Source organism: Petaurus breviceps, unplaced genomic scaffold (genome assembly GCF_028583685.1).
Source record: "Petaurus breviceps papuanus isolate PSGF00001 unplaced genomic scaffold, PetGlider_PUasm1.0 91041, whole genome shotgun sequence".
Classification (NCBI taxonomy): Eukaryota; Metazoa; Chordata; class Mammalia; order Diprotodontia; family Petauridae; genus Petaurus; species Petaurus breviceps.
Genome location: NW_027187400.1, coordinates 22,270,299 through 22,292,391, shown reverse-complemented (window position 1 = coordinate 22,292,391; position 22,093 = coordinate 22,270,299). Strand labels below are relative to the sequence as shown.

Below are 22,093 nucleotides of genomic sequence, written 5' to 3'. Positions count from 1 at the left end.
CTCTCTCTCTCTCTCTCTCTCTCTCTCTCTCTCTCTCTCTCTCTCCCCTCCCTCCCCACGCTCCCCCCACTGCTTCAGATAACCTTCAAGTACTGACCTGATGTCTCTGTTGCCCCCACTTCCCACCTTCTGTTTACCACATGAATACAGAGAAGTCTGTTTCTCCAGTAGGACATAATTCCTTGAGAGCAAGAAGAGTTTTACATCTCTAGTCTGCAGCTCCCTCATGTATCTGTCGGCCCTTTGGGTATGTTCAGATTGCATCCATACGACGATCATTTCTTTTTTCAGGAATAAGGCCGGTTGGCTGGACAGCGAACTCAACATGTTCACCCACCAGTACTTGCAGCCCAGCAGATAGTGTGGAAAACTGGGAGCTCCAGGAGGCGTGAAGAGCCAATGTTGGGGCCTAGATTGAGGCAAACAATGAGAGGGGCCTCAGGCCAAGATACAGAAGCCAATTCTCGTGGGTAGCAGCTGCGTAAATGATAGCCCCCCAACTTCTCATATGGCGTTGAACCTTTAAACGCTAGTTATTTATTGCCCTTCCTTTGCCTGCTGTTGAGAATAGATGGTTTGCAGGAAGAATGTCTGTCTCCATATGCTTAAGGAAGAATTTTTCTTGTAAAGATAACTGCAGATGGTACTGAGGTTTCCTCAAATTTTGTTATTTCTAAACTTTTATCAAGTTATAATTAATTCAGTCTTTTGATTATTTGGTAAATGACTTGTTACAATGATTTGTTTGATCTCAGTTGGCCAAAGCCCATATTAAGAGTATTTGGAGAAGCTTAGTGCCCAAGCAGAGACCCCCCACACCCCTGCCCCTTTCCCCTCCCTTCCGCTCTCATCTGTGTAGCCCCATCAGCCTCCCCTCTTCTTCAGCTGAAATACAACAGTAGAGAACAGCCGCTCTTGTGAGCACTTGCGTTCGCCCCTCAAATACAAATGTGCATTTGAAATAGCTGCAGAGAAATTGAGCGTCACAGCCAGATCCAGCCCAGGAAGAAGTCTTGCTTGGGTTCCTTGGGCTCGGTCAGTGTGAATCTTCCTTCCCCTTTGCAGTGCTTCCGTCAGTCTTGCAGACAGCACTCTGTCAGTGATGTTTGACAGACCCAGTGGCAAGGCCAGGGTGGCTTAGCCAGCCAAAAGCTGTTTGGGACTTGAAGAATTGCTGCAAATGGAAATGTAGGTGATGAGAATCGCTCAGAGAGAACAGTTAGCAGTGCATCAGTACAGGAGGAATGAAGTGCATGCGTGTGGTGTTCACTTTCTGCCATTCTCTTCCCCAATGTGTGGCTGGTTCAAGTCCTTGGTTTCTGTAGTGCATCTGTGTGAGGTCTCACTGTATGGAAGATAAGTAGGTTTGAAGAAAGGAAGGAAGCTGTGAAGGAAGATAAGGCAGAAGTGGTTTGGGAATTGAGAGGAGACATGGGCAGCAAGCATAGATAGAAGGCACCATAGTGCCTTCCTGCAGGACATCTTTGAGCAGAGTGAAAGACCAGCTCGAATGATGGTGATCAGGCCCTCTACCCACCCAGCTTAGATTTGCCATACTTTGCATCTTCCCCCCAGAGATGAACTCGCTAGTTTCAAACAGCCTGCATGTCTGTCTAAAAGAATCTGTTCCATGTTACTGCAGCTGTTCCTGGCTCAGCATTCAGTACCAGTGACTCCTTGGAATCATTTGACAGAGAATTTGGAAAAACCCAAACCTCCCCTGTCCATCTCCCATCACCCATCCCCATAAGTTTCAGTCTGAGACACGTCTTGGCCGCACGAGCACACTGAAGACTGTTTCCTGTCAGTAAGTTTTGGGATGACTCCTCATTGGAGGTGAATGAGCCCCTGCCCTTGGAATGTTGGCTTCTTCTCTGGTCCCAGGCAGAGCCTGGGAAAAACAGCATCCATCCTGTAGAATCTTGAAGCCCCAGAGAAGGGGACAGTGGCTTTGCTGGTGACCGACTGTCCATGGGGAGATGGGATTGCCCCAAGGAGACAGCTCAGCTGGGAGGCATACTCCAGCTCCTTCCTTGCTTCTGCATCTTGCTGCCATTGTATCGTCCTGGGCTTGGCTGTATCTTGTGCAAAGTATATTCCAGTCTCCATTCACACCCAGTAAGCAGGCAAGAACATTGGAAAGTAATTTTGAGTGCAGACTGACCCCTCTCTAGCTTAGGTCCCCCTACTGAGTCTAGCTGTAGCCACAGGAAGGTTGAAGGGAACTCCCTGAGAAAGTGCTGTTGGGCAGGGACTTGCGCAGCATTCTTGCACCTGTCCCCATATCCCAGTGGCACAGAAGAGAGGGGTATCTAGTAGGTCTTTGCTGACGTAGGAACATGGCGAGAGGATATTTTTAATGTTTTGCTAGGATTGACTGGTGGTAGCCTCGAAGGTTGATGTAAAATCACTGTAACAGAACACAGTTGCCAATGAATTTTGTCATATTTGGGAAGGTTTTTTTAATCTAAATTTTAAGAAGAAAACATTTCAATGTCTCTAATGTAACTCTGGGGAGCAAAGGGGAATTTTGAGGTTCTAATGTGATATGTGGGTAAAATTTAATTTGTGACAATGAAGAAAGGCCCTTTACTAAAAAAAAGTTTGGCAAAATGCACTTTATTTTAATGCTGCTAATAACTTTTTTCCCTTTTTTGTGTTGTTGTTGGGTTACCAAGACCTAAGCTTGATAATGAGTTCTCTCTCTGTTGTATTTAAGGTGATAGATTTTGCTGAATTAGTCCTTTATCATTGCTGAGAATATTGGAAACTGAAATAAAAAGCTGTTGGGAAACACTTTGGGCTTGCATTTCATCTGTTTAAAGTCATTGTGAAACCTTGGGAATCACTGATTAGAAGGATAGCTGAAGACACACTGTCCCATTTTGTACTGGGGGCAAAACTTATTTAAAAAATAAGCCTAGTAGAGGCCCAGGCATTCTAGATTGGGCTTTGGGGTGTCTTCAGGAGATCAAAAACATCCAACCTTAAGTAACCAACAAGCCTGAATCTTTCTGTAACCAAGAACCTTGGAATTTCTTAAAGGTAGAGGGATTCAAACCTGATCTGACTTCAAAGAATTTACTCTTGATTCTTTTAAAAAGCAAACAGCTTACCGTGATTGCTCTAAACACAGACCCATGTGGGTGCTGCCTTAACAGGCCCAAATACAGTGTATGCTATGTATATATCCCCCCAGTTTAGGCCTAAGTTTCTGCTTACACACAGCATAAGAAGAATGGGAGTTGGAGTCCCAGTATCATAGGCTGGCCTTTAAAGCTGCCTACCCCGAAATAATTTTATAGATGAGGAAGCTGAGACCCAGAGGAGCTAAAGTGATTTTTCTGAGGTTACCAAAGTTGGGAAGTGAGCAGCAGAGCCAGGGTTAGAGAACCCAAAGCCACCTCGTTTCGGATCCCACTCTAAGACCCTTCCCACTCTGGGCCCAAGATTCCTCCTCTGTTAAATGAGGGAGTTGAGGCAGATGATTTCTGATGCCCCTCTCTGATCCTGCCCTATGTAGTCATGTAATAATTAAATAATTGTGGTCATTAAGACTGATCTTTGGGGTATTTGCACCATAATGAATTCTTGACTGTGTGTACTCCCTGTTCACTTCCAAATGATTGGTAACAAAACCTGCCCAGGCCTGATCCAAAAGATAAGCTCCTGCTAAGTTCCTCATGAGGTGAGATTGGAGGCCAGGAGATTTCTGGGTGGATCTGATTCTGTCCAAGGTTATTCTCTTCCTGTGAAGGTAGTTTTGGATAAGCCATACTTTATCCTTTGAAAACTGCTTGTAAGCTTTAAAATACTTTACAAATGAGAAATGGGCAAGGCATTCATCCTCTGAGTCTCAGGTGATAATATCCATAGAACTTCACAGAGGATCACAGATTTAGAGCTGAAAGAACCCTTAGAGCCACATGGAGTCTGACCTGCCTTGTTTTACAGAGGAGGAAGTCAAGCTCACAGGATTTGTCCAGGGTTACACAGATATAAGTATCTGAGGCAGATTTTGAACTCGGGTCTTCCCCACTCAGTGCAGTGCTCTATCCTCTGCCTCTATCAAATGGATTGTACATCAAACTCTTTGTAACCCTATATTGAACCCTGAATAAACATAATTTTATTATGCTGTGTAGTCCTGTCTAGGAATTCTTAACTTAGGCCCATGAGTTCTTATAAGTCCCTTAGAATACACTTTTGCAATGAGGCTAATTGGGAAAAACAAATGACTCATTTCCAAGCATTTGAAGGGCTATCATGTCAAAGAGATTTGTTTTTCTTGGACCCCAAGGGAAGAGCTAGGAGGAAGCAGAATTTATAGGGGCAGATTTTTCTGACTAGACCTGTCCCAAAGCAGGGAGGGAGTGGGTTCCCCTCTCACTTGACTGTCTAGAGGCCTATGTCAGAGAAGGGTGGGCCGAGGCCCCACCCTGCCAACCTCTTAACATTAAGGACTAATTACTAATTTATGTCCCAAGTCCTGTTACTGCTATACTTCTCCTTCCCATTTAGCCTACACGAGAAGTTTCCACAACTGTGTTTGCTTAACTTTCTATGATCCCCTGTGTGTTTCCCCTGTCCAGACTCTAAAGTGAACTGCCAGACCATGCAGTCCTGAATCACCAGGACTCCCTGGCCTCTGGGCTCCAGCTCTAATATCAGTGAGCTCACCTTATTTCCAACAGAGGTAGGGATCCACTCTGGCTATTGTTACTGCGGGCTCAGGTAGCCAAGGTAGAATTTGAGCTCGGTTTTGGAGGAAGGGTAGGATTTGGACAAGAAAATAACAACTCGGTGTATTCAGAGTGCCTGGCACTTGATAAGTATTGATCGGATTGGGTTGATTCATCTGACTGCAGTGTGCAAGATGGATAGGAGGAATCAGACTAATAAGAGGTTACTTTGTAGAATGAGACAATAAAATTCAGTTAGAGGAGAAAAAGGTCGAGAATTTTGAGAAAAAATAATTTAAAAAAGAATCACGGAGACCCAAAATTACCAGGTTTGATGATAAAGTAGCAATTATCAAAGTTAGTATGTAGTATTATTTAAACGATAGAAAAGTAGATCCATGAATCAACTGTGAAAGTCTTAGTTACTCTGATCAAGACAATAACAAAGGACCCATGATCAAAAATGCTGTCCACCTCCAGAGAGAACTAATAAACCCTGAATGCAGATTGGAGCATATTTTTTAACTCCTTATTTTTGTTTTATTTTGTGGGGAGGGGTGGGAGAGAGAAAATTTGGAACTCAATTTTTTTTTAATATTAAAAATTGTTTTAAATGTAATTGGGAAATATTTAACAAAATAAAATAATTTTAAAAAGAAAAGTAGATCCATGGAACAGACTAAATAACTACACCTAGAAACAAATGAACACAGTAATCCAGGGTTCAGTAAACCCAAGAATACAAACTACTAAAGGGAAGGTGACCCTCCTTAACAAGAACTGTCAGGAAAATTAAGAATCCATTTGGTGGAAAACAAGTTGAGACCAGCATTTTACACCAGTGCCAAAATATGCTCCACCAATGAAGAGGAAATTAAGACAATTGTTAGGAGCTATTTTGCCCAATTATATGCCAATAAATTTGACAATCTAAATGAATTGGATGAATAGCTACAAAAATATAAATTACCCAGATTAAAAGAATAAAGTACTTAAATTACCCAATCTTAGAAAAATAAATTGAATAAGCCATCAATGAGTTCCCTAAGAGAAAAATCCCCAGGGCCAGATGGATTTACAAGTGAATTCTACCAAACATTAAAAGAACAATTCCAATTCTATATAAACTTTGGAAAAAAAATAGGTGGAGTCCTGCCAAATTCCTTTTAATGATAAAAATATGGCACAGATAGCTACACCAGGAAGATCAAAAATAGAGGAACATTATAGACCAATTTCCCTAATGCATATTGATGCAAAAGTTTTAAGTAAAATACTAGCAAAGAGATTACATAAAATAATATCACTAGGATCATACACTATGATCAGGTGGGATTTATACCAGTAATGCAGGGCTAGTATAAGAATTTAGGACTTAAGAAAATATAGAGAACATTACAAAATTTAAAATAGATAATTTTGATTATACACAATTAAAAAGTTTTGCACAAACAAAACCAATGCAACCAAAACTTTAAGGAAAGCAGAAAACTGGGGAAATTTTTTTTCAACAAATATCTCTGATAAAGGACTCTTTTTTTGTTTGTTTGTTTTTTGCTTTTTTTGAGGGCAATTGGGGTTAAGTGACTTGCCCAAGGTCACATGGCTAGTTTTTGGGTTAGTCTGAGGCTGGATCCAAACTCAAGTCCTCTTGAGTCCAGGGCCTGTGCTCTATTCACTACACCACCTAGCTGCCCCTAAAGGCCTCATTTCTTAAATGTATAGAGAACTGAGTCAAATTTATAAAAATACAACATCCCCCCAATTGATAATGGTCAAAGGATATTTCATGGGATATAGGGACCTCCAAAATGCCCTACCCAGAAAAATTTAAAGTCAGAGGTATCTTGAGGAAGGAACAGGAAGTTTATTCATTTCTCATGAGAAGAGGGTGGTGTCCCTTCTACCAGTATGAACCAGCAGAAGGAGGCATATCACAAAAGACAAGAACAAGAATTTATACCCTAACAAAGTCAAATCCCCTTCCCCCACTGTTCCTTCTCCCATTGATGGGAGGTGGGCTCTCAGTCTTGGCACAAAACCTAACCCAGGGGCGGATAACAAAGAAGCCCACCACTATCTCCTATTGGCTGGGAGGCGGGACAGGGAGCTAAGGTATTGTTCATGTCCTTATTTGGTAGACGCTAAAGCAAGGGAGGGAAAAAGGTCACAAGCAAGGGTGGAGGTTGAAAACTCCTGAAGGGGCCTAATGCTGATGTGGCAGTAGTAAAGGGGGTGAAGGGTGAAACCAAAATTCTGGCTTGCTCTCACAAAATTTATGGGCTGAGAAGTTTCACTTTTCCCATTCAATATGAACATACAGTTTTCAGTTGAAGAAATTAATGCTATCTATAGTCATGAAAAAATGTTCTAATCACTATTGATTAGAGAAATGCAAATTAAAACAGCTCTGAGGTACTACTTCACATCTATCTGATTGGCTAACATGACAAAAAAAAATGTTGGATGTTGGAAGGGATGTGGGAAAACTGGGACACTAATTCATTTTTTTTTTTAAGCAATCGGGGTTAAGTAACTTGCTCAAGGTTCCACAGCCAGTTATTTTTGGGTGTAGTGCTAAGTATCTAAGCCCGGATTTGATCCAGGTCATCGCGACACTGGAGCCGGTGCTCTTACTCGCTAAGCCAACTGGCCACCCCTAAGCAATTGGGGTTAAGTAACTTGCTCAAGGTTACAAGGCCAGGTGTTTCTGGGTGGGTGCTAAGTGTCTGAGCCCAGGATTCGATCTCCAGGTCATCTTGACACTGGAGCCAGTGCTCTTACTCGCCGTGCTACCTGGCCTCCCCACTAATTCATTCTTAATGGAGTTGTGAACTGATCCAACCATTCTGGAGAACAATTTGCAACTTTGCCCAAAGGGCAATAAAACTGCATAACCTTTGACCCAGCAATACCTCGGCTACGTCTATATCTTGAAGACATCAAAAAAAGGAAAAAAAAATCATTTGTGGCTAAAAGTCACATTCAAATACTTTCCAGCCCAGTAGAACTTATCAGGGCTTGAGCCCATGCTGGCTTGGTCATTAAGAACCCAGGATCACTTCCACACCAAGATGGCACATTGGAGAAGGACTTTGTGGAGAATTAATTACGACAAATAAAATAAACAAGTTTTATTATATAAAATATTTTAAAGCATTTGCACAATTGATATCAATGCATATCCCTAGAACAGGATTCCTTTACTTGAGGTTCATGAACTTTTTTAAAAATCTTGATAACTGTTTTTCAACATTAGTGTCCTTTACAATCCTGTGTATTTTATGCTTTTAAAAACCATTCTGAGGAATCTTAAAGGCTTCACCATGTTGGTATAGGGGTCCATAGTACAAAATGATTAAGAACTCTTGGACTAGAATAAGAAAAGATGTTAGGAAATGGTGGAGGGAAAAATGTTAGCATTAAGCATCTCTGATAAAAGTCTGATATTTATGACACATAGGGAATTTTCTCAAATTTATAAGACTAGAGATGAAACTAGAATATGGTAGATAAATAGTTGAAGGGTATAAACAGTTCAAAAGAAGTAAAACTTCAACAAGTGTTCCAAGTCACTACTAATTGATAAGCAGAGAAATAAAAACAACTGAGGTATCAAATAGGCCAAAATGATAAAAGGAATTGTCTGTGTTGGAGGGGCTGTGGGAAAATAGGTATGCTATACATACACTGTGAGTGGAGTTGTGAATTGTCCAACCGTTCTGGAAACAGCTTGGAATTATGTCTGAAAAGTGGCTGTGATCCAGCAATTCCCTTCTAGACATATACCCCAAGGAGGTCAAAGACAGAAAGGTCCCATGTGTACAAAAACATTCATCATTGTACTTTGTATAGTAACAAAAAAAATCTGAAATCAAGGTGATTATTGGGGAACAATCAAATTAAGGTTCATGTAGTGTATCAACAATGCAATATTCACAATGCCTATGGCAATTATAAATATGCTGATGTGGTTATTAATCACATAATATACCAGGCTCTCCATATGGGGGATAAAGCTAGAACATTTATTAAAATACCAAATGAGTTCCAAAACCAGAAAGTCAAAGCCATCATAGTAGTTATAAAGTTGGCACACGTAGTTAATGTAGTAAACACCCACATTCTCAAGACTTTAAAACAGAACAGGCTACCTTAGGCAAAGGTCCTCCTCTCCCTACTCACAGCAATTGCTCAGCATCCAGGAAGCGTGCTTCCAGCAGCTCTGGCCCCTGCAGTTCTGGTCCCTGGTAGTCTCAGCAGGAGTCCTTAGCAGAAACTCTGGCTGGCTCAAAAAAAGGGGTTCACGCCTCCACCTCAGCTGCTACCGCTGCTGCTGCCGCCGCTGCCACCACCAGTCACCGCAGGAACTCTAGCTTGGCTTCTGCTTCCTCTAGCTCCACTCCTTCCTGCTGTATCAGCAAGTCCAATGGGACATGGAAGATCTTTAAATCCCATAACCCTTACATGTAGGTTGGGAAGATTAGTATGTCATATGGAATGAGATATATGAGGAATTAAGAAACATATGGGAAGACTTGTATGAACTGATGAAGAGATTAAGAGAGTAAAACCAGGAGAACAGTATATACAACTAATAATAATAGCACTTTGGGGGTGGAAAACACAAATATTATCTTATTTGATTTTCACAACAAAAATTTTATTCCCTTTTTTCTGGGTCCGACAACTAATAATAAGTATATGAAGCTGGATTTGGACTCAGATCTCCCTAATGAGGCCCAGGGCTCTCTACCCAGTTGTAGCAGCAAGCACACCAGCATCCCCAAGCTGTCAACACAGGCTCTTAGATCTGCTTTTCTAAAGGAAAGCACCTCAAAATGGGTTAACTAGCTTACTTCAATCAATCAAACATATATCGTTTACCTAGTTTAGGCGAAAAGGTCAGCACTCTGAACTTCAGAGTATACAGACAGAATTATCAAGACAGAGAAACAAATCAAGCAGACAGGCTTCCAAACTGTCCAACCATTACATCCATACCAAATCACAGTTACTAGAGAGGGATGCATCAACATCTGGGTTTTCAAAGCCGGGCGGCTCTCAACAACAGCTGCCCAGAGTCTCATCTGGTCAAATCACACAACACTTCTCAAAGTGAGCCCCAAAGCAAAGCCTCCCATCAGGGCTCATATAGCCTTCTCCTGGCTCAGAGAATATAACAACCTTCTTGACCCACTGCCCAATCACAAAGTATCTCCTGAGAAACAAACCTCCCACCACAGGCTCCAGGTGTACTTAAGCCTAGGAGCAGGGAAGATCTTTAAAATTTACATTCCTATAACACCAGTACACCACCTAACTGCCTGGTTATCATAATAATGAATGAAAACACTGTTCACTACCATGTAATCACTCAAATTCTTCATACTAATGACTTGCACTGTGCTGTAAAGTCTGCCAGTATAGGACTACCACCCTTGTTTTGTTTTGTTTACAGATAAGGCAACTAAGGCTGAGAGAGTAGTTTTTTATGCCCAGGGTCACAGTGTTAAAGGCCAGACTTGAACCCAGGAAGGTTTCTCTCCACCCATTCACTGATCACTGTTGCCTCCCTGATCAGTCTCAAATAGCTGATTTTGGAACACGTTCCCTTCGCCTCAGAAGTAGGGGTGCTGAATGATGCGCCCCACCATCAGCTGTGCTCAGCAGCAGTTTGTGGTTATTGCTTTGCTTGCTGCATCATCATAGTCATCACCATCATCATCATATATGTGGCAACTGCTATGTGTCAGGCACTAACGGGTTCTCTACAAACACTATCTTTTTTGATCATCAAAATAACCCTGGGAGGTAGGGGTTATTATCATTTCTGGTTTTACAGTTGAAGAAACTGAGGCAGAGAGGTGAAGTGCCTTGCCCAAGGTCACATAGTTAGTAAGGGTCTGAAGTTGGATTTGAACTTGTCTCCCTGACTCAAGGGCCAGCCAGTGTGCCCCAGGGAGCTGCCTGTGTGTGTACTCTACATATATATGCAGATATGTGTACAATATGTACATTGCGGTGTTTATATAGGCATAGTCTATATCTATATGTACACACATAGACGGTCTATACACACATATGCACATGCAAATGCCCATGTGTTTGTGCAACACACGCACACAATGTGATACCGTGTCACTGCATGCATGTGCATGTACAATACACATTGTGTGAATATGCACACACGTGTCACTGCAGCAAATACATGTATGAACACACTAGGCTGCGCATGTGTATACGTGTGTCATGTGCACATGTATGCACACACATATACACAAACATGTCACATCCAACTCCCTGTGACCCCATTTGGAGTTTTCTTGGCAAAGATACTGGAGTGGTTTGCCATTTCCTTCTCCAGCTTATTTTACAGAGGACGAAACTGTGGCATACAGGGCCCAGAGTCACTCGGCTAGCGTGTCTGGGGCCAGATTTGAATTTTCTGCGCTCCCCAGCTGCCCCTACACACGCACACATACATAGATTGTGGGCATGCACCTTTGTGCTTACACACGTGTGTAACGCGTGCATGCATGAGTAAGGCGGAGGCCCGCAGGGTGGTTGCAGGGGCACGGGGAGGGGGAAGTGGGCTCTGGCCTGGGCTCCACGGGCTGTTTGAAAGACATGGGGCTCAGGGCGCTGGGGCCTAGAGGCCACCCGGGGCCGTGCTCCCAGGCCGCGCCCCTGGGATCTGCCCCAGCGGGGGCGGAGCCGGCTGGGTGGGGGCCGCGGGGGCAACGCTGAATAAAGGCTTTTTGATGATGTGCTCTGGCCGCCTCCGCCCCATCGGAGCTTTCCCAGCCCGCCCTAGATTGGGAGGGGACCAGGAGCCGAGGAGGGGCTCCAGAGTCACGTGACACCGACTGCACTGTCACCCACCCCGGGATTAGTTCACCGAGGCCTACTGTGTGCCGGAAGGAACCTTTTGCAGCAAACGTAGAGCACGTGGTCCCTGCCCTGCGGGCGCCTCCAGTGTAGTCGGGGAGACTTGGTAGGCGGCTGTCCAGGGGGGGGAAGAGCCGTGGGCTGGGCGGGGAGGGGGTGTGTGTATGGGGGGGGGGAGTGGGCTTCGCTTAGAGTTACATGCTTCCTACCCTCCTCCCCCACTCAGGCCTCAGTTTCTCCGCGTTGGGGCGTCGGGCCTGACTGGCCTTCCTACAGGCCACCCCCTGACCTCCCCCTGGCCCCGGGAGGTGGGGGTGGGGCGCGAAGCCGCCCCCGCCGCTTCCGCCTCCGAACGGTCCAGGGCCGTTTCCGCGGGTGTGGTTTTGTTGTTCCCCGCCCCCTCTGTGCCGGAAGCTCCGCCCCTTCCCTCCCCAGTCTCTCTCTTGGCCAATGGGACGCCGAGATCACGCGTCCTGCCCCGCCCCTCGGCGTCCTACTCTGGTGCTGGCGGCTCCACCCCTTTGTCCTGGGCAAGAGGGGTCCGGGGTCGGGTGGTTGGAGGGGGCGGGGGATGGGCTTGTCGGGGGCCGGGAAGGGCAGGCGGTATGGGGCCCAGTACTTGTATGACTTACGGGCCTGCACCATTGCCCCGCGGGCTGGTGAGTGGTGCGTGCTCCTGGCCCACATGCGCTTCTGCCCCCTAGGGCTGGGGGGGAGTCCCCGCCCCCTCCCCCCCCCCCCCCCCCCCCCCCCCCCCCCCCCGCTTCCACGTGACTCCGGCCCTTGCTTCTGAGCACTGCGGTTGGACGGGGGCCCCATTTTACAGACGAGGAAACTGAGGCTTCCTTAAAAAAAAACAACCCACCTAAGGTCTTGCAGAGGTGGCTGGGAGCCGGACCTTCCCACTACCAGCCCAGCCTGAGCTGGACTGTGGGAGCAGAGGGGGAAAGGGGGCCCCCCAACCTCCCACTCACCAGGCTGAGACCGTGGGGCAGCCCGGCCACTTCTGCCCCGGCCCCTCATGCGTGGGCCAGCGGAGGGGGAAGAACACCCCTGACAGGGCTGGGGGATCCCATGAGCATCCTGCCAGTCCTTGTGCGAACAATTCCCTTAAAATTTGAACGGTGTGTCGAGGAAGAAAGAATGTAATTTGGAATCAGAGGACCCAGGTTCAAATCCGGGCTCTTTCCACTTATAACCTGTGTCCTTGGACCCATCACCTCAGTTTCCAAACCTGTAGAGTGAGGTGTTTGGCTGTTTCAGATCCTTCTCAGCCTTGTATGTGATAGAATAGGAATAATTCTTCAGTGGGCATCTTGGAAGGGCCGTGGTTAATAATTCCCAGCTTAGGGACCGTAGTCATCCTCTGCTGCAGGGGCTGTATGGAGGTGACCCAGTGGACGGGAGGGCCCCAAAGCCTGACCAGGGTCCTTTGGTGGGTTAGTGCTAGGGTCTGGCCCAGAACCTTCAGCCTGTTCTTCTGCCTTCCTCCCTGACTTAGACGATACTCCAGTCCCCTCGCTTCCCTTGTAGACACTCCGGACAGCACATTCGAGATGCCAGAGTTTGAGGACTTGACCCAGCTTCGGGAAATGAACTTGGAGCTCCTCCGGCAGCTGCGGGTGGGGCAGGAGGAGATCCGGAAGTCTGTGGCCTGGGCCAAGGGGGCAGCTCAGCTGTTCCCAAAGCTCAAGAATGAGGAGGTAGATACTTGCTCCTGGGAGCTGACCCAGTGTCTGGCCTGGAATAGGATCCTTAACCGCTTTGGGGGCTGGGGTCCTGGGGGAGAAAGGAGGTGAGAGAAATGGGGTGGGGGGCATGGAGACTGGAGCAAAATTCCCTTCTCTGCTAGGGGAGCAGCCTCCAGTCACCAGTGGCCTGGTGCAGCCAAAATGAAGAGACCATGGTGCTCACTGAACGCCACAGCCAGCTGGGCCTCTGCCCAGTCCCTAGCACCACCAATAGTCTCAGAGAAACCTCGGAGCAAGAACAGAAGAGTAGGATCCGAGAGCCAGCCCCCCAGAACAGCTTACCTGACAGCGAGGTGGTGTGGAGTGTGGCTCCCTCCAAGTCCCCTCCATCCAGCCAACCCCAGGGTCAGGAGCCCAAGGACTACCAGAGGTCCAGTTCCAGACCCAATTCAGTAAGCTTGCCATCTTCCCCTGAGGCCTTGGAGTTGGGTCCCACAAGCGATCCCCTGACCTTTGGGGTCCAGAAGCCATTCCATAAAGCAGAAAGTCCGGGAGGCCTTAGGTCCATCCTGACCACTCAGCAGCGGCAGAACTTAAAGGTAAGAGAAATGAGAGGTGGGCCGGAGGCTGGACAGCAGCCACCATCCAGTTCTGGGCCTGATAGGGGAGGAGGCTGGTTCTGTTCCTTCCCTCAGGCTCTTCCGCTGTCCCAGAATGCCCTCCATCCTCTCCCCCATCCCTGCCCACTTCTCATCAGGACCCAGGTCACATCTTCCCAAGCTGCTTGAGCCTCTCCTGTCCTCATAGCACACGCACACATGGGCCCTTTGCCCACTCATCCTGGTTGGCATTTAGAAGACTGAAGGAAGTAGGCAAGGCCATCCTGAAGCCCTCTGGCATTCTCTAGCAGCCATCAGAATAAGCTTGGGCTCCTCCAGCATCCAAGACCTCCCCACCCTGCCCTTTTTCCAAGGGAGAGGTACTGGCCACACAGTCCTGTGGCCTGTTCATACTTGGGGTGATAACCCAGAGGGGGCATCGCCCTGTGAACATTTGTTGAGTGCTCATTCTGTGCCAGGCCTTGCATGTCCTACAGATCTGGATCAGCCATGGTCCCTGCCCTCTGGGTGCTTGTATTCTAGCAGGGGAATGCAGGTTAAGCATGCCCTAAGGCAGGAGGTGACAGGTGACCCTGTCCTCTCAGGCCTCTCAGGTACCTCCCTGGTTGAATTCTCAATCCATCAACCCGCAGCTACGCTGGCTCCCCACGTCTTCAAGCCTGCTTGATGGATATTTGCCCTACTATTTCCAACAGAAGAACTTTCTGATTCCTGATGAGAGCTGGCGTATGAAGCCTTACTTAGGTTATGATGTGATTGCAGGTGAGTTGTCCTATATACACAGATACACACGCGCACACACACACACACACACATGCACTTTGATGGAGCATCTTTGACCAATGACTGGGTCTGAAGGTAGGCCTGGACCATATCACAGGCACACAAGGGGAAAGGCCAGTGGACCAGAAAAAGTCCTGGTCATGTCCTTGGGCAGAAGGGGGCCTGGGCACAACTTCCTTCAACTCCATCCACAAGCATTTTTGTGTGCCAGGTCCTATGCCAAGGGCTAGGAACTCAAAAACAAAATGAAATAGTCCCTGCCCTCAAAAAGCTTACATTCTTCTGGATTACGTTCTCCAATGCATGAATATAGATAAAGTCATTGTATAAACAAAAGTGCACACAGAAAGACAAAGTCATTTTAAGAAGGGGAAGAGTGTTCTCAATTGAGTTCAGGTCAAGGGCAGGGTTGGGAAGGGCAGCGGGCTTGGCAATCCTTGGGCCATAGGTTTAGAGCTGGAAGGGACTTGAGAGGTGGGAAAGGTCTCATGTAAGAGATGGTGCCTTTTTGAGATGCATCCTGAAGGGAGCTGGAGATTCTTCAAAACTGGAAAGAGGAGAGAGAGCATTCCAGGCAGTGGGGCCAGCCTGAGCAAAGGCACACAGATGGGAGATGGAGCATCATGTTGGAGAGCAGAAGTCAGCCTGTTTGGCTAGAATGGAAAGTTTGGGAAAGGAAGTACTTTCCTGGTCACTATGGATATACTTTTCCACAGGTCTCTTGAACAGAAGCTCCTAACTACAGGGTGGGGAACCTGTGACCTTGAAGCTACATGTGGCCTTCTAGATCCTTAAGTGTGGCCTTTTGACTGAATGGATTCCCCACCCCTGTAACATTTAGCCCTGTGGCTCCAGTGTTTTACCCTAAGCCCCTCACTTCCTTTTTCTTTTTTTTCTTTCTGAAGGGGGGAGGGTAGGGCAGTTGGGGATAAGTGACTTGCCAAAGGTCACATGACTACTCACTTTCTTTTTTTTTTGCTTTTTGGAGGGCAATTAGGGTTAAGTAACTTTCCCAAGGTCACATGGCTAGTTTTTTTATGTGTGTGAAGTGTCTGAGGCCAGATCCAAACTCAGGTCCTCCTGGTTCCAGTGCCCAGCACTCTACTCACTGTGCCACCTAGCCGCCCCTACTCACTTCCTTTTTAATTCAAGCATTTATTAAGCACCTATTGTGTGCCAGGCACCAACCCAGGGATAGAAGACTAAACTGAAACACTATCCCTGCCCTCAGCAAGTTTTCATTTGCTTAGCTAGCATTCACTTGTTTTCCAATGTGTGACACACACTGACTTTTTTAAAGTTAGTTGAAGAGGGCAGTAGCCTCTCATGGATCGTAAAGCTGGAAGAGACCCCTTGGACATCATCTAGTCCAGGCCCACATGGGGGACGTAACTTCCCCAATACAGCACAGGCAGGATTAGCACTCAGGTCCTCGAGTTCCAAAGCCTGTGCTTACTATACCAGATGCCGAGGTGCCTCAGGTTTCCCTGCCTCTGTGGAGAGGGGACCTGCCTTTCTCCCTCGAACTAAGCGCCTTCAAGGCCCAAAGATGGCCAGCTATCTCCCAGCTGCAGAACTTGAACATAGAGGCTCCTCTGAGCATGGACAGCAGGGAGGGTAAGGTTAGGGGCCATTGCATCTGAGCTCTCCCTAAAGCAGTGAGAAAACCAGGGCCCAAAGGTGTCCAGGATTATCCCGACAGTAAACAGTTGAGCTGAGGTTTGAACCTGCAGGTCTGTTCCTTGTGCCTCTCACTGCCCTTGGCTCAGGCACTATGCCCTCAATCTCACCTCATGACCCTCACTGTCCATCCCTGTCTCTCCTCTCTCTCCCACTCCAGGGTTGCTGGACACGGGATCTCCTCTCACCCATAAATCTGAGAACTACTTCTCTGATCTTCAGGATTTTCGGAAGGCTAATAAGGAAGAATGTATTTCCAGATACCCAGAGTGAGCAGAGCAGGATGGGAGGAACAGTCTGTGGTTGGGGCAGCCCGAGAGCCCTGAGGAGGGGGGTGCCTGATCTTTCTCACATCCTGTTCCCCTCTCTCACCCATTCTCCCCTGCCCACAGGCTGGATTCTCTGGACTTGCCCTCTTCTACAAGAAACAAGCCAACCCCAGATTCCCATAACTGTAAGTCACTCCCCAAACCCAAGACCCCAGCCACGGAATGCTCTTCTCTTGCCTTTCTGTCTCAGAGTCCCAGGTCCAAAAAGGCTGCCTCTGGGATGCCTGAGCCGTAGCCCTGGCCTGGCGCTGTGCTGCCTGAGCCGTAGCCCTGGCCTGGCGCTGTGCTGCCTGAGCCGTAGCCCTGGCCTGGCGCTGTGCTGCCTGAGCCGTAGCCCTGGCCTGGCGCTGTGCTGCCTGAGCCGTAGCTCTGGCCTGGCGCTGTGCTGCCTGTGCCGTACCCCTGACCCGGCTCTGTGCTGACTACGGCATACCCTCATCACCATCTAGTGCTCTGCAGGCTACCACATGCTCCTCCCTCAGTCTGGTGCTCTCCTACCCACCATGCATCCCCAGTCTAGCTCTGCTTTTGAGCTAAACTGTCTTCCCTGCCATTCCCCATCTCCATGCATTGCCTGCAGTGCTCTCTCACCTTCACACCCCCCCCCCCCGCACTCCTTTCAGGACTCGGCTCAGGTGCCCCCTCTTCCAAGAGGCCTCTCCTAGTTCTCTCAGTTGTTAGTGTCCCCCTCCCCCAAATTTCCACATGTTTCTTTGGTGCATTTCTTCTGTATTTACTAGAGATCACAGAATCCTAGATCTGGGAGGGAGCTCTGAGGCCCTTTACTCCAATCCCCTTGTTTTACAGAAGAAACTAAGGCCTATGAAAGTTAGGCAGCTTGGAGGATGCTGGACACAGACCAAGGGGACCCCCAAAGTTTTTCAGTCTGACCTGCTCAGAGCTTTCAGTGATCTAGGGGCATCAGAGCTAGCAGGGGCCTCAAAGGTGCATCCAGCCTCATTTTACAGATGAGGAAATTGAGGCCCCAGGAGTCTCAGGGAATTGTCCCTGGCCACACAGGCAATGTCACTGTCAGGATTCAAACCCATGCCTTCTGACCCCAGACCCAGCATTCTCACCTCATCCATGCTGCCCCCACCACCCCAATTACACCAGTAGAACATAATCTCCTTGAGGGCAAGGACTGCTTTGTTTCTTTGTATTCCCAGCATAGGCACGTAGGAGACATTGATCAGTGTTTGGGGGCGATTTGAGTGGGAGGAGGTGGCATCCAAGTCACTCATGGGTGAAGGAAGGGATGGGAGTTAGGGCAGGGCAGAGGGGAAGAACTCTGCTCTGACCACCACGGGGGTCTTTGTGCCAGCAGAGTACAGGCAGGAGTAGGGAGAGCCAGGGCGTTTAAAACGGGCATTAACCCCAGTCCTGGTCCAGTCATTTCCTCCCTATTTGGGCATCTGAAGGCCAGCCCCTCCCCTGGACAGGGAGGAGGGAAGAGTGATCGGAATACTAGGGGCTGAGATCTGGGCGAGGGGGCCGCCATGACAATTGGGAATTTTCTCTTTCAGGTATATATTGTTACCGGGTCAACCAGCGTCTGTTTACAGTCCCCCTGGACCCATTGGCCACCTGCCCCATGTGCAAGACCTCCCGCAGCCAGAGGGCCCCTGAGAGCCTGGATCACCCTGCCCATGTCAGGTGTCTGGAGGGCCGAGGGAGGGAAGGGGCAGTGTAACCTTTTTAGCCAAGTGGACAGGAGGTTGTTTGCAAAGCTCAGACTCTGGGATACATTGATGACCAGGGTATCACAGCTGAAAGGGGCCTTACAGATTGTCCAGGCCAACCCCTCTGCCCCCTTTCTTATACGGAAGAGAGGATGAAGATTCGGAGGTGATTGAAGAGATGTTGGTCATAGGATCCTCAAGTCTCTTTCAGGCCCTCTTGTTGAACTGGATTTAGGCAGAAACTAACCCGCCCTTACCACCTTCTTAGCAGGGGGCCTTCAGTATTTGACTGGGATCCTTCAAACTAGTGTCCAAGACAGTGCCTTCCACATTGGGGCAGGTTTCATTGTGAGGCCCCTGGTTCTGCCCTTGAGCCCCAGGCTGTTTGGGCTCTACTTCTGTGTGCCCATGGATGCCTTACCTCTCCTCCCTGAGGGGGTTGGACTGGGCCTCTGAGGTCCTTTCTGGTAGTAGTGCCAGTGACTCTCCAATCTTCTGGTGTCCACAGAAGAGATGGCTCAAGACCTTCACATACAGGATGTGAATGGTCAGCTGTCAGTTATTTGTGCTAAGGAAGTGAGGGAATTGGGAGGACCCTGTAGCTGTAGCGTGGATAGGCCCAAAGGTGGGTCTGGCTGCCTCCCCATTGTATACCCCACCATGATAGATCTTAGATAGGCCCATGTCCTCTAAGGAGACCAGGGTTTAAGGTGGAAGAATAGGGTTAATGGGCCTGCTAGTTTGGGGTTTGATTTGGCTGTGATGACCCTCAACCGATCCCAACATTTCCCTCTGGGTTTCTTGGTGTGGAGGCCCCTTTGGATGGAGGCCTGGACTGACCCCTTCCTTTTCTCCCTTCATACAGAGTGAGTGTCCCCTTTTCAACTTTCGTGCCACCCCACCAGTACCCCATTCATCGACGAAAAAGCTTTGATACCTCAGACACCATGGCTTTGCCCCGGGTGAGTGACCAGCTGCTCAACCCCACCTCCTTGCCCTCTTGTTCATTCACCAAACCGACATGAAGTATGTCTTTTGTGCACATCCCAAGGCTGGGGTGATGCTGGGGGGAGAAGCTTCAGTCCTTGGGCCTTGAAGGAGTACGGAGTCTAGGGAGGGGGAGGAGAGGACAGACATATGGCACTCTGGTGTACAAGTTGGTGGTGACCGAATAGGGCTTCCTACAGGAGCTTATTTAATCCTTTGCTGTATCCCCCTCCCCCTTACAGCACTGCCTGATGGGCTGGGACAGCGTCCCCATTCCATCAGCCAGCAGTTCTGCCCTTAGCAGCCTGGACCTCAGGACCTCCTTAGACCCCAGTGCTCAGCGGAGAGAGCCCTTAGACCACTCCTGTTTGGTAAATCCACCTGGACCCATTCTGGCCAGCAGAGGATCAGAGTGCCTTGCCTGTCCTTGACAGGGCCCAGGCCGAGGGGATGTTCTCTGGGGTGGAGGGTGGGGGTGAGAAAGAGGGAGATGCTTTCCATCCTTGGCCTCTCCCACATTCAGTCCCTGTAAGCAGCACCCTGGGGAGCTCCCCCTCCCCCAGAGGAAACCTGAGAAGAGAGGGAGAGCCCGATTCCTGACTTGGGAGCAGGGGTCCCACTGTCTGCTCCACCTCCCTTCTCTAGTCAGGGCGCTAGAGGGCAGTGGGCCACTTGGACCCGGCCTGTTCCTCAGCCCCCAGCCCTAACTCTGCCTGTCACTTCAGTCATCTAGGACTTCAGACTGGAGTTGGTCAGACCCGCTGCTCTCCATGTCTCGAGCCACACAATTCCAGCTGAACAGCCTTGCTGAGCGCTTTGGCTCCGGTGGCAGCCGCTGCCCGCGGCCGTGAGGGCACATCCTAGCCCCAGCCCCGTCCTGTTGCTGGGAAGGGCCCTGGCCTCCAGGAGGGGAAGGCAGTGATGCCCACAGGGTCTTATTCTCCTTTGGGCCAAACTTCGAGGCTGGAATTGTTCTACCCACCATTAGCAAGAGGCATGTACACACCAGGGAAGACCATCACCATATCCACTGTCTCCTGCCCGCCTGCCCCTCAGGGAATGTGCTGGAAGACTGGGATGGACCTGGGCTCCGGCCCAGGCATCCCCCTGGGCCGCTGTGCTGTGATCACAAAGAGGACAGAGGCAGCTGCTTGTGCCTTTTTAAAGTAAAGCTGGGAGATCTCTCAAGGCTTTGGCCTCTTTCTTTCCTGCAGAGAAATGACAGGACCGTCAGTCCTTTAGCACCACGACCATGTGCTAACCCCCACTCTAGAATGTTCTCCCAGCCTGGGCTGGCATGGAGGGGGCCAGTGAAGGCAGGCAGTCTGAGGCCCATCGGGATGGCCCACTGAGAAGCCCCAGTTCACATGGGATGTGCTGACTACAGGAGCTCACTGCAGTGAACACAGACAGAACAGCAAAGAATCCCATTTATCCAAGTTCTAAGCAGCCATAAACCAGGAAAGGGGTATATAGGAGAGTAGACAGCATTATCCCAGAGTGAAGGAGTGCTCCTTCTGGAGTCTCCCCAAGATCCCCAGGCTGGGGCTGGGCACCCGATGGGGGCTGCCAGCTCCGCTATACTTCTGTGGTTTCACAGTCTGGCCTTGGCCTCGCCGTCTTTTCTCTGGAGGCTAGAATCCAGGAGAGCCCAGAGGGACTGGGTGCTTGAAAAGGACTGCAAGTTTGGCCAGTCCCAAAGGGAACTGACCCTGCAGAGTCCCAGAGGGGAACTCCTGCCTCTCAACAATGCTGCCTGGCAGGAGTTCATCACCTGTCCCGATGGGCTTTGGGAAAGGGGCTACCGTTTGCACTGATGTGTGTCTCTGTGTTACCCACATTCCCTGTCCCCACCCCCTGCTAAGCTTCTGGAGGTCGGGGCTGCTTCCTTTAGAGACATCTGTGCCCTTTGGTTAACCTGCTGCATTGGAGTGAGGGGTCGTTCATACTCCTTTTCATCCCCAACACACATTTTGTTTTGTTTTTCCTTCATATGTCATTTTTCTCAGAAACCCACCCTGGCTTCTCCCTGTGCCATGGTCCCAGAGAACCCCTCACCACTGGAGCCTGACCCAATCTAGTCAAGACACTTGGGGTACAAGCCAAGCAGGGACAGAGGGAGTCACAAATCCCATGCAAAGATAAGAAAAATGGCAAGTTGGCTGGGATAAGATTTGACGTTGATAAGCAAAAACTTGGGAGTAGGGAGGCAGTAAAGCAGTTGTGGGTAACCTCAGGGCCTCAGCTCCTTCCACAAAGTCTTCTTCTGCCCTAACTCTGCCACACACTAGCTTAAAAGCACCCTTACTTTGAATGAAGAAGGAAACCTGGAGCCAGGTGAAGTGGGGAGAGCAACTGGCCAAGTCACAGTCTACTGCCGTTTTAAATCCAGTCTGTATCTTGAGATCCACCAGGCAGAAAGAGACCCCAGTTTATCAAGCGGCCAGAGGAAATAGGGTAGGGCAGCCTGGGGGTGGGGGCTGGAGTGTCTCCAGCAAGGCCTGGCTTTGGGACTGCCCACTCTCCCACCTGGCCCACACACTCATTGGTAGCCCCCATGCAGAGGTGATCAAGCTCCTGCATGCAAGGGTGGGAACCGCAGCCTGTGAGCACGACATCCCAAAGCCTACCTCTTCTGCTTTCCTTGGTTAGACTTACTCGTGAACCCCTTGTAGGCTGGCTGCCTCTCCTATCTCCTCCAGATTTCTTTAGAAAATGTGGGAAACAGGGCGGCCAGGTGGTGCAGTG

General features: G+C 48.9%; 2 protein-coding genes across 5 annotated transcripts in view; both read left to right on the top strand.

The window, feature by feature from the left end:
- Positions 1-2,798, top strand: part of MFN2 (mitofusin 2) — a 31,028-nt gene extending 28,230 nt beyond the window's left edge. For both annotated transcript variants that reach the window (XM_069079074.1, XM_069079075.1), the window contains one exon: positions 292-2,798. In XM_069079074.1, coding sequence (XP_068935175.1) covers positions 292-361 — 70 coding nt within the window. In that variant the 3' untranslated portion in view covers positions 362-2,798. The remainder of the gene's footprint in view (positions 1-291) is intronic.
- Positions 2,799-11,444: 8,646 nt separating this feature from the next.
- Positions 11,445-20,533, top strand: MIIP (migration and invasion inhibitory protein). Of its 3 annotated transcripts, none has more exons than XM_069079588.1 (10): positions 11,445-11,679; positions 13,107-13,276; positions 13,426-13,863; positions 14,469-14,646; positions 16,508-16,616; positions 16,740-16,801; positions 18,203-18,332; positions 19,224-19,320; positions 19,588-19,716; positions 20,071-20,533. In XM_069079588.1, exons 2-10 carry the CDS (start codon positions 13,130-13,132, stop codon positions 20,194-20,196), a joined length of 1,416 nt encoding a protein of 471 aa, XP_068935689.1. In that variant the 5' UTR covers positions 11,445-11,679; positions 13,107-13,129; the 3' UTR covers positions 20,197-20,533. The 3 variants fall into 3 exon arrangements, with proteins under 3 accessions (XP_068935689.1, XP_068935690.1, XP_068935688.1); XM_069079589.1 differs by having other exon boundaries at positions 13,075-13,276; XM_069079587.1 differs by lacking the exon at positions 11,445-11,679 and adding an exon at positions 12,041-12,232.
- Positions 20,534-22,093: the final 1,560 nt, after the last annotated feature.